Genomic DNA, 12,607 nt, shown 5'->3' with positions numbered 1-12,607 from the left:
AATACTTAAATTATTTTGCTTAAACATCTAGAATGAGACCTGTGCTAAGAAAGTTCGATCAGAATGGTTAATACACGTGACAAATAGAAATTAAAGCTTTTGGCAATCTCTGCATTAACAGAAATCATTGTCTTTCTGCGTCATTTGAAAAGCATATGCTACTTTGTGGACAACAAACCTTCAGTTCACTTTGTTCAATCAATATGCTTCAAATAATTCTCGTATGTGACAATATGTACAGGCTCTTTACACAGTGTGATGCTGTCAAACTGAGTGGGAAGACATGCAAAAAACAAACAAGTGTGTGACACATGACACTAAGTGGCGTCTTTCCCTCTAGCCTACATTCCAGACTACAATCTGTTTCATATACCAATACATATGTGATAAAATAGTGAAAACAGCCTCCAACTCTCTTAGATGTCATACATATCAAAGATGAGAACTGGATACCATGAATAATATAGGTCAAATTGCAAAACAATTCAACATTCCTGGAATATGTCAATCTATAGCAAATGCTATAACCAGTTCAGCAGTTTCATTAAATCAACCTGACATCACTGGAGTTAAAACAAATATTAACCATGTGGAGAGTGACATTTTTATTTTGTCTTGTAGCATTTTTGCTAAAAAAAAAAAAAAAGAGATTTGATTCAAGTAAGGCAATGTTTTTTACCAATGGGAACACTTTCTTTGTCCAAAAGTAACACATACTTTGGCTTGACTCTTTCCCTTGCTGTAATCTATACCCCCATAAATTCTATGAATAATAATCCAAAGTATGTGTACATGTGTGGAACAGCACATCAAACAGATTTTTTTTGCAACAGCAACTTTTTGGTTGGCGCTTTTCAGATCTGTAGTAGCTTATATGATATAAAATTATCTATACTTCTTTTTTTGCCACTTATCAGACACAAGTGACTATGAAATGCAACAAGTCTTTACTGCAACTCTCTCCATTTTATGCTTTAAGGTGTTTGGTAACAAACAGCAAAGACTTTTGACCAGAAGCTTATCAGATCTTATCACTGCCAAGAAAATTTGATTAAAACATGTTCACGGTGTCCTGCTGAGTCAAGACTGAGAACATTACCTTTTGGTTACATCCCCGTCTTCGGTTACAAATTTGTTTTCAAATAATCAAAACATCTCAAAATGATGTTTCATTCACCAAGTGATCAGATACCTGCAAGCACAGCAACAACTGAAAACTGAAAGCTTTACTTTCAGTTTCAACCATCCGACCTCTTCTCATGGGGGACATGTTTGTTTATAACAAGTGTGAAATAAAGTGTTGTTATTGTAGCAGTTGTGCAGATGTGGAGTATAAATAATGGAAGAACTGTGTCACTTGTGGCAAAATCTTTAGACTTGTCATTAAGTCCATGGCAGCGTAATTGTCATGGGCTTAATATGTGAACTTTCCAACCAGCATAAGCCAAATTAAGCTGCAGGCAAATTTTAAATGAAAACTGAAGTTGTTTCTTTAAAAATAAAACAGCTGTGTAGAACATTTGGCTCTGAATTGTCTTATTGTGGTTAATTTGCTTTGCTTCACATCATCTGTCCTTGAAGAATGTTGTCATTCTGTTCTTAAAACTACCGTACATCTGGGAGAAGGCATTGTGAATTTGCATAGGCATAAAAATATCTTGGTATTTTCCCATTGCTAACCACTTGTCCTGTTAGAAATAAACAACAAATGAATGACAAAAGAAGAACATTTGAAAATAATTTACATTAGAAGTTCCTAAAACAAGCACTGGAACTCTGCAGGCACAAAGACACACTGCAAAAACATGTTCATCATAGAAACACGCACATGCACACACACACTGCCTACCAGCAAGCTGTTTGCCCATGTTCTCCAGCTCTTTGGAAAAGAGGGAGTCACCAAGCAGCAGCCCCGTCTGCCCAACAGAACTCCCACCTCTCGCAGACTTCAGATCAGCCTCCCAGACAGCCTGACGCTAGTTAGAGAGGGGAGCAGAAAAAATGAGCAAGTCACATTAGAAGAAAGACCCTTCAATTAACTCTTTATATAATTTTTAGCTATTGCTGAAAGTATCTGAGCCATATCTGCTGGGGAGAAAAAAAGAACCAATTATTATTTTATGGGCTTTAGAAAAACACAAGAAACCACAGCAAGTGTAGATGAAAGCATCCAACATGGAGGGAACTCTGTTAAGTGAATGTGGCCCACTAGACAGTCAGTAGTGGTTTAGGACATTTTTCTATAACCATCAGCAGAGACCCTTAGCCTTTGCGCACTGGTGTGTTGGCATTAGGTTTGTCAGCACAATTATAACTCAGAGCAAAATGTAACTTTTTCAAAGTTATTTCATTTCAGACACATCTTCACACACTATTTGTGATCTGTATGGAAAAAAACCTGTAAGACATACTGAGCTTTGCCAAGTTGTGTAATGGAAGCTTGCCTAATCGTAATTTTATTCTTTTGTGTGGCCGGATGATGTATAGAGTTAATGCATTTAATGTTCGTGAGCTCTAAGCACAGGTGAGAAATAAAACTTGACAGCCATAATCCCACCACCTGTTTGTTTAGTTTACACAAGATAAGTTATGATGCGCCGGATGCCAGCGCTTACATCATTTGATATGCTAAGCTTTTAATGAGAAACAGAGCTGACTGGACTAAGTGTTGAGATGCTCTGAGACATCTGGTAATAGATATGTTCAGCATACTCCTAAAGCAATACTCAGGGATCGCCCTTTGATGTACACACACACCACAATGATAAAGTCCACAAAGCATAAAGAAATTTATCTCACCTGACATCACAGCTACCAAGGGGTAGAAAAGTTAGAAAAACTTGTTAAAACTTATTTTTAAGTTGTATATACAGTAGTTATCATCACAGAGAATAGTAGTAGTAGTAGTACTAGCAGTACTAGAAAGTCACAATATTAATAAAAGCAGTACAAGGTTCCAAACTGTTGACTGCAAATTAAAAAGGTAAAATATTTAGGCTGACATTGATGATGACAATGACTATCTGTAAAAGTGGCATTGTTGTGAGTTACTATCCAAAGCATAGGCACCCAGTCTGGTTGGTATACAAGAAGAAAATCAAATGGTTTTTCCTCACTGCAGGTTTTCTCCCTCTCTGTGTTTTTACTGCTGGAAGCAGGGCTAAATCAGACAAAAGAGAGTACAAATCTACCCTGGTAGGGAGGACATTAATACCCAGCAACCCATGATGAATATAAAAGAGATTTACAGAGCTTGCAATCAAATAAATTGATAAAATCCAGCAACCTTATCAGAAATATTTAAGTAAAGAAAGTGGGGACACCAGCTCTCAGCACCTTCGTGACTATGAAGCAAGTGAAGCTTTGTTTTTTCTGCAAAAGTTTTAAATGTGAAGTTAAAAAAAATTTCAGCAATTATTTCCTGTGATAGATTAAAGTCATCACAACTCCCGAGGATTGTTGATTATTTATAGATCTTAAGTTTGAATGAAGCAAAATAAAGATACATAGATTAATAGAAACTTTCTCTGAGTTTGAAGTGATTTTAATTGAGTTTCAGAACTTAACCGCTATGAAATACAGACTCACTGCTGGCAATGTGGAGCAAACTCTGGCGTACAGTGACCTAACAACCTGTATCGAGGGTCCTGGTACTTCATACACCCGGAGCACCTCAAAAGGATTCCCCGATGGACATGGTCCAACACCTTCTTCAAGTTGACAATATAAATTTAGACTGACTGGGTGAACTTCATGCACCCTCCCTATTTATACACCCAAGTCTAAAGTTGCTCTTTTATACACATTTATGGCCAGAGCCCTACCAGAATCCTACCTGAAATTCAAGCGAAATCAGGCCAAAATTATTTGTTTGACTGTTGGGTCTGGCTTCTGTGGCACACTTAAGCTGCACTGTTTCAGAATCGCATCAACGAACACAGCTCCATGACATTCAACGTTAAGGAACTGTGGGCGACTCTCATCCAAGCAAGGAGCTTTGTAACGTACTCAGTGACCTCAGCACCACAGACTGGAGACCTGATCGTAAATTCCCCAGACTCCACTTTCTTAATGGAAGACGTGGAAGATGTCCACCAAAGGGTTGCCTTGCGATAAATGGATAAATGTTAATATAAATATTTTTCTTATGAACTCGCATTCCAGTTGGAGTCCTTTGCTTCCACCACTTTCTTTACGTGGCCATTCTTTTATGCAATGATCCCCGATTTCTACAATCCAAATGTAATTTCATTGATCTTCAGCAACTTTGACTTTTGTTCTCAGTTGATCTTGTTCTCACTTTCTTTCATGCTTTTTTAAAAATTATTTCTCAGCTTTGGGCATGAAAATGAATACGACTACTATGAGCTGCAAGCCTGAACACAACTGAAAAAAGTCTTCAAAGATACAAATTTAAATTAATAATCCAAATGGGCTGTTTTGGCAGAGGAAACTCTGGCATTATCTTCCTAACTGCTTTCCAGTTGCGTCATGGTGCTCATGCCCAGTTGCCAAAGAGTACAAAAGATTGGCAGTTCTGGTCTGATTTATAAGCTTATATTTGAATGCCCATGCTTAATAAAAATATCAATCTGAGCCTAGGGAGTCTTGACAAGTATAGAAGTTTTGAACAGAGTGTGATCCTAAACACACCGCAGCCATAAATCTTTGTTTGAAGAAATTTTTGTTTGACTGGCCAATTACTTCACGAGTTCCAAACATTGGCTTTAGGTACATTAGTATAATGCGGAAACAGCAGGTGCATGTAACCATTTGTTTTGTAGATTGCATAAACAATTCAGGAAAACAATAAAAAAATAAACATATATAGATTTTGTTTGTACAGTTTCTACTTTTTAGTTTGAGATCATGAGGAGCCAATATTGTTTATGTAGTTTACATTATTGTCCATACAGAGCAACTTCCCTCAAATAAATTTAAAATTATATACATTTTAAATCTCTGGAGGACGAACATGTACTCAAATTTGTTCTTTGTTAAAAACGCATAAAATAGACTTAGTACAGTGCTTAGAAAACTTCTATTACATTAAATGTTTTAACATTTTCTTACATAACAACAGCACGTTATTGTATTTTATTGGGATTTAATGAGATGGACTACTACAAAGTAGTGCATAATTGCTTAGTGGAAATAAAACTGCTGCAAAGCCCCAAAGTACAACCCAGTACCAACAACTAACTTCAGATGTAACTTCATTAGTAAATTGGGCTCAACTGTGTGTAATTCATTCTCAGTATAAATTCAGCCGTTCAGGGGTTTGCTAGAGAACATTAGTGGGCAAACAGCATAATGAGGACCAAAAAAAACAGCTTCTTAGGCCTTAAGAGAGCGCCTAACATGACAAAATGCGAGGAGTACTCAGGGAGTTTTTGTGAGCCTCATAGTGTCAAGAAAGATTCTGCAAAGATTAGGGGTTGGGTTGAGTATTGGTATATTTCAGAAAGGCTCGAGAAGGAAAAGCTACCAGTTCACATTCCATTTATAAGACAGTAATTTGTATGACAGGTCATGATTTTTTATTTTAATTTTTTATTTTATTTGTAGTGACATTTGGTCCACACTCTTTACCAGTTGGCGGCGTACATGCTCCATTAAGTTGTTTGCCAACCGCCGTTAAACAATTAGTAGAAGAAGAAAAGAAGCCAATTACTTCTAGGGACCTAGCAACAGGGTCAACCACATCTTCTCACTAATCTAGTAATTTCTGTCGTCTCCTCGCTCAGAGTTGCTCTCAGCAATTGGCTAAATCACTCTGAAGCCAAGACACTTGGGCAGGGATTTAAAGCTAAGTTAGGAACTCTCCGAGAGGAAAGACGATCTTTGAAAGTATGGCCCCAGACCTAAATCTACTAAAGAATTGATGTCTGCAGAAGCTCTCCTGTCAGTCAGGAGGAACCTAAGTTACTTTGCAAAGAATTATCAGAAATTGAAAATTTCAGCCTCTAGATATGCGAAGTTGGTAGATGTATATCTGACCTGTAGGTACAATAGTAAAAATATTGCAATTATAAAGAAAATGTATGTATGCTGCATGTATTCTTTTCTTGCTTTTCACAATTATACACCACTTTGTTTTGCTCCGTCTCATAAAACCCATTGAAGTTTATGGTTTTAGCAAGTCGAAGGGATGTAATGTTTTTTGCAAGATGCTGTACTCCATTTTTACTAAACATGTATCTGAACAAAACAAGGAACACTGATACTCTCTTATGTACAGCTGACCATTAAATTTCAAGTCCATCTCATTGATCTTGGTGCCTGTCAGAGACATGAAGCATTTTGAGGCAGCAAAACCACATCACCACAAGCCATTCTTTAATTACAGCCCTCATAAAGCAGTGATGTGAATTGAACATCATAACTGAATCCACTACTCGACTATGTCTTTTTCTTTGGCGGTATCTCCCCAAATCCAACAGCATTACATCATCTTCTCCGCCTCTCGCTTTGGGTCTCCTCGGCTGCAGCACACAAGGCCACAAACATGATGCGATTTTTTAATTTCCCCATGCACTGTAAAGTCATTACCAGACTGTAACATATCAACTTAAAAGGCGTTGCAGCTAAAATTCTTTAGGAAAACCAAATACATATTTGAAATTGTTACTATACAACCACGTTGCTTTTTGGGGGGGCAGGGGGGGATTTTCAATCTTACAAGAATCAAAGTTTATCCCGGAGACTCCAGACTGGAGGTTGAGGCAACCAGTCTTCAGGAGTCCTGAAAGCCTAAACAAAACAACTTTACACACTGCAAACAATTACTCCAATCAGATAACATCAACTCATAAACAAACACGACAATCAAAATCTCTTCTTGTCTTGACTGATTTTGGTAAACTCATACATTTTTAGGAAGTTCAATAGAAAACATCTACATGTACAATCAGGCATTATAATGCAAAGCAAAGAAATATGTAAAAAGCATAAATGGCTCAGTGTAATTTGGGAAACATGAATCGAACAAAAACAGTCTTGATTAGAGCCTGAAAATGCATAATGAAGTCATGAAAAGCAATCTCAATTTAATTTTGCAGCCGTATTTCTCATGCCAGACCATATAAAGCTTTTCTTCCCTTTTGTTTTGAGGCTGAGTTTAGATTTTTTAATCTGCAGGAAAAAAGAACCATTTCTTTTCCATGTCCAGCAAATAGATATACTTTCACTGAGTAGATTTGTATCAGTAGTGCAAAACCATATTTTAATAATCTCCCTATCTCTATGTGACCACAAAAGGAAGAAATTCAAGACAAAAGTGGAAATGACAAATATGGATCAAACTTTTTTTATTATTTTTTGCATGTTGAAATCAAGTTAGCAAAAAAAAAAATGGATGGAAGTCTTAATATGTACTGTGTGTTCTCAGCTATGTGTGTGTGGTCAGCTCTTAAGATCACCACAATCTGGGATTTGTGCCAGTGTGGCTTAGCACACAACAAGAAGTATTAAAAAAGAAGAAAAAATAACTGTTTCATATTTGTGTGTGCAGTTATCGAGCTAAAAAAAGATATTTAGACAAATTTCACATGGAAACCAAGACAGGTTCAACCTGAAACATACTTCTATCATGCACGTCTTATTTTACAATACGTTTTGTAGCTTACTGAAACCTCCTTTAATAGTTGTTTATGTATTGTTTAATACCTATTAGGGATTTATAATCCACTTCAGATGGCACTTGTTGGTTTGGCGTTAACCCACAGCTATTATGCCTCTAAACCTCCAAGGAAAGTGGTCAATGAGACAAGCTTGCAAGTAGGTGTGAAGTGGGAAGCAGAATGAGCAGCGATTAATTTTAATCACTAGGCCCTTTAAAACCAAGCTGGTTAATTTGAGTTTCCACTGGCGAAGCTCTAGCACCAAAAAATTAGACAAAGAACCATCTCATCAGCAGCTGGGGGTGGGCACATGGGGAGCAGCAGCCAATCAAAGCACTGTGAACTTCAACACTTCAACTTCAAATGAGAAATGAGAAAATCTTAATTATTTAATAGCGTTACACTCTTGTTTTCTTCACAAGAAAGTCCATCTAATTATATAAATAAATTCTGTGACTCTGATTAATAAGTAATTATTTTCTGGTGGTTCTGCTGTTGCTATGGTGATTGCCCTCAAACGACATATGGCTTCAGTTTTCTTGATCAGCAGGGTAAAGCAAGTAAAAGTTGCCTTTATGACTATGAGGGAAAACAACTGAACTGGAAGGCAAGCATGGGCCTACTGCAGGTATCAATCAGTTAAATAACTAAAAAAAATTATATCGATAATAATCTAATCATACCAATTCTTTTAATAAGAAACTAGCAAAAATTCTAGAGGGCCTGGAGTCTTCACCAGCAGCAGCATAGAGTAACTAAGCAGTGGATTTCCTGCACATGCTGCACACTGATTGTAGATTCAATAGATAAAAAAAAGGTTAAAATGCAAGTGCTGAGAAAAACCTTCTATTCATTTTGCAGAACATGAGTGGCATGTCTGATAATAACTCAACACTTTTTTTGTTCTTATTTAATTTAACTACCTGCTTTTTTGAAAAGAACTGTTCAATCTTAAAAGTACATTTCCTTTATAAAACAGATTGTTGTATTAGAATTCACAAGAAGACAGCAATAGCCTTGTTTTCTCTACAACTATAGTGGCTAATGTAGTCTCGTCTAGCTTTGGGCATAATGGGGAGCCGACAGGTTATGAGAGGCCACGCTGCACTTCTAATCATTTCCTTTTGTTTGGCACACAACAGATTCACCTAATGAACTTTAGGAACTTGTGTACCAGAGGCAGCCAAAAACAAATGGCATATTGACAATAACCCTATTAGAGTTTCATTTGGGAATTCCAAAGACATGACGTCAACCAGTCCATGTGTATTAGACTATCAACTTACACACGCATCAGTAATTTGACAGTATTGTTAAAAGCTAATACCTTCACATGTTGGTTGTTCTTCTGAAATAGTGCCTTTGTTGTTTAAAGGTATCCCTATTACAAATCAAAGAAGGATTTTAATTGTCCCAAGCTAATAAATTCAGCTAGATTTGTTAGTACCCCTGCAGATCACTGAAACAGTGCTTCATTTCTCCTAAAAAGGAATCAATTAACAGTTTGATAATATTTATTGTCCATGCGTGTAGAAACAAAATCCAGGTCATCGTCACTGCGCTCCTTCTCATATGTTACTATACTTTTTTATTATTTCTGTCAGGTTTACCATCTTGGGTCTTATCTATATCACCTATGTGCCAAACATGAATTATTGATACTTCAATTATAAGAGCTAAACTGTAATCAAACTCCTGATAAGCCAGTAGAAATGTAACCCCAGCCTGCTCAGATAATATATTTATGAAAAGATTTTGAGGATTCATCAATTTCTTATAAATATTAGAATTATGGAAATTTGATTGACACACTGACGAATATAGTTTCAAGACAAGGTGAAAAGATTAAATTGCTGCATAATAAATTCACTGTTAGTATGCAGAACATCTGCAAATGTTTAGTTGTAACAACTTTGTCTTTGTCAGGGAATGAAGGCATGTCAAAATAACAGTAACTGTTTTATAAGGTTAATTTTATCAAAATAAAGTTAAAACTACCCTATACATCAACTGTATCTTGGCGTCTTTTGAAATATTTCAGAATACCTATTCTGCAAAATATTTTTTTTTTTTCTATTGGTTAATTTGACTTTATTATGTTCTCATTATTTTGGATTTTCATCATTATAATAATAATCATGTACATTTTGCAATTTATGACTGCCTGTAATAAGAAACAAATGCTACAGTTGTTCAAAATCAACCATCTCTACATAACTCATCAAATGCTTAAATTATGTTGAGATTTGCCTTAGCAAAACCAAATTGTATGCACAACTGTGTGACAAATTATGCCGATGCCAAATATTTAAAGGCCATGCGGCAAAACCATCATAAAAATTCCAGCTTTTTATCATGCACATAACATTGCAGCACACTAATTATCTTATTTCTATCAGAGAAGTGAACACTTTACTCTCTCAAATGTTATGGCCATAACAGGCCTGCCATTCACAGCTAAACCTGATTAAAACCAATCACCCAGCTCTTACAAAGAAGGTCATAGAAGAATTTTTTGAGGGGATTTGCTCCGGCTATTGCTTTAGGAAAGTATTTGTCTTTATGAGGCAATTATCACCTGAAAGAGCTGGCAGAGGCAGGGGGTCTGTGAGCCTAATAATAACTACTAACAGTTTTAGCTTTCCAACGTTACCAGGGATTTAAAGTCCAAAAATAGAACTGTGTAAAGCCTAAATTGTGCATTTTTATGTACAGTCATAAATATGCCCATAATAAAATATGCTCGAAATGTCTGATCTTAATGTAATTTTTCTTTAACAATAACAAAAAGTGGATCAACAGACAAACTGTCCAGTTTCTACAAATCCAAAGTCTACCTTTGTTCTTATAATTGTATATTCAAGCACCCCGTCCCTCACACATAATCAACAGATTAATACAGGATTTCTGTCATTCTGTAATTCAAAAAACTTCAGAAAGTTATTCAGCTAGACATAAAATGCCTTGCTAACAGCTTTTGCCTTTAAAATAAGCAGTTCATCGGAAGGGATTAAACCCAGACTTTATCAGTAAGGTTCACATTGGTTTTGACTTACAGTGCCTTCAATTGTGATGCAGATGAAATTAAATGAATGTTCTTTTTTTTTATTGTTGACATAAAAATCTGATTAAGTGTCCTATTATTTTCAGCCACCCAGGATTCCTAGAACTATCAAGGGAATGACTATCATCTTTGCATATATAGATGCCAACATTTTTGCTAATTCTTGTCTCAAGTTCAGTTAGGTTAATGGACAATGTAAACAAATGCCAGTTTATACATTTGTCAAAAATGTTCAATTGTTTTTAATTCTGGCCTCCAATCTTCACCAATGAAGAAAGTCAAAGATCATCATAGAACAGCTTTATTGAGAGTTATACTCAATATATTAGAACATGTGTTCCAATGAAGCTAGTTCGTCGGAATAAAAGTATCCTTTGAAACGTGTGACATTAATCTATATCACATTTCACTTATTTATGGAGTTACTGAAATGAATGAAGTTTTCAGTAATCTTCCAATTTATTGAATATGATTGTACTCCAAAATCCAAGATTTTGGAGTCAGGTGATGTCAAAAGGTAATTGGTTGCCCTGGATTTCATTCAGTGAAAGCACAGTGAAATGGGTCTAAATGCAAATGCATGCCACACTTTTCAGAATTTTATTTGTAAAATAAAAATCAGACTCCGGCTTTGTTCAGTCAGCCTCTAAAAGTCTGCTCCCAGTTAGTGTGGAGCCACTCTGCATCTGCTCCACACACGGCGCTCTGCCTTGGCTCCAAACTGTTCCTACTATAGGAAAAACCTACAGTAAAATGCCTTGTCTAACAATTAAATTGGCCGACTATGAAAAAGGTATTGGCTTTTATTGTGCTTATGGAGAGACTCTAGCCTCTAAGCTGAACACTTTATTAACAGCATGTGAGCGTCTGCCTTTATAGAGGTCTGGTTTGGGCCAGCTACATATTGCTTGCCTGAAATGTGTGAGGTGAACTGTGCAGTAAATGCCTACCACCACAGAATTAACAAAGTTTCATGTTTTTAGCTAGAGTTAAGCAGAGCGATATCGAGTAGATGTCTAATTCGGGATATCGGTTGTTTTCCATTATCAATTGTTCCGTGAGCTAAAACGCCCACATGAGGATGGATCGTTTTCTCTCGTAGAATTTTGTTAACAGGAAACTCGAGGTGGTTTTCACTCAATATCAGACAATAAAGCTGCAGAGGAGAGAGAGCTACAAGGTAATTGATGGCTTGTAAAGTGATCTTAATTGTTTGGTGATGGGTGCAGGGAAGGACACTTACAGAGCCTGTTACTTGAGATAAGGCCTCACATTCCTGAAGTCGACCCGCCACAGTGTCCACCCCGGGCATTGGCGCTGCTCCAGATGAATCCATTCATAATGAGGGAAGCAAGGAACACAGCACAGAGTAACAAAAACACACAAATATGCAACCAAAAAAAAATATTTAGATTTTTTTCCCCCCACTATGTTATGAAACTCACAAGAGATGTCAGGCACAGCTTGCTCAGATATGCGAGGCCTGTGATCCTCTTCAGATCGGCTGTCTGATAGTGTGTCTCCCTGCAGCCTAGAAACAACACGCAAAACATACAAAGTTGTACACAAAGCCAGAGAACTATGGATGCAATGCATGTTTAGAAGCTGACGGTCAGATAACGACGAGACGAGTCGGTTTCCATCATTCTGAAGCGATAAGACAAGGGGAAACGTTTACTAAGTTCATAATCTCTGCTGTAAAATGTGGGATGGTGAAAGAAGACACATAGGGGTTAGTTTAGAGGATTTATCTCATGTGAAACCAGAATACTATGTTTATAGGTAGGAATAACTATTATATTGCCCTAACGAATTATAACAATTGGCTAATCAAATATGTGACATATGACGAACAATATTTTCTTCCACATCTGGCCATGAAAAAGTTATTTCACTTTGTTAGCACAGACAGAAGGAAGCA

At 36.6% G+C, this 12,607-nt stretch overlaps 1 protein-coding gene across 1 annotated transcript in view; it reads right to left on the bottom strand.

Annotated features, from left to right (window-relative positions):
* c21h8orf34 (chromosome 21 C8orf34 homolog) overlaps nucleotides 1-12,607 on the bottom strand; it is an 87,290-nt gene that overhangs the window by 18,387 nt on the left and 56,296 nt on the right. Inside the window, exons 9-11 of the mRNA XM_023326729.1 lie at nucleotides 12,132-12,217; nucleotides 11,930-12,003; nucleotides 1,850-1,976 (exon numbers count right to left, since the gene is read on the bottom strand). Of these exons, the coding sequence (XP_023182497.1) occupies nucleotides 1,850-1,976; nucleotides 11,930-12,003; nucleotides 12,132-12,217 (287 nt within the window). The remainder of the gene's footprint in view (nucleotides 1-1,849; nucleotides 1,977-11,929; nucleotides 12,004-12,131; nucleotides 12,218-12,607) is intronic.

The sequence above is a fragment of the Xiphophorus maculatus genome, chromosome 21, assembly GCF_002775205.1.
Source record: "Xiphophorus maculatus strain JP 163 A chromosome 21, X_maculatus-5.0-male, whole genome shotgun sequence".
NCBI classification, from domain to species: domain Eukaryota; kingdom Metazoa; phylum Chordata; class Actinopteri; order Cyprinodontiformes; family Poeciliidae; genus Xiphophorus; species Xiphophorus maculatus.
The sequence above is the reverse complement of the archived record's forward strand: the minus strand, read 5'-3'. Positions and strand labels throughout refer to the sequence as shown.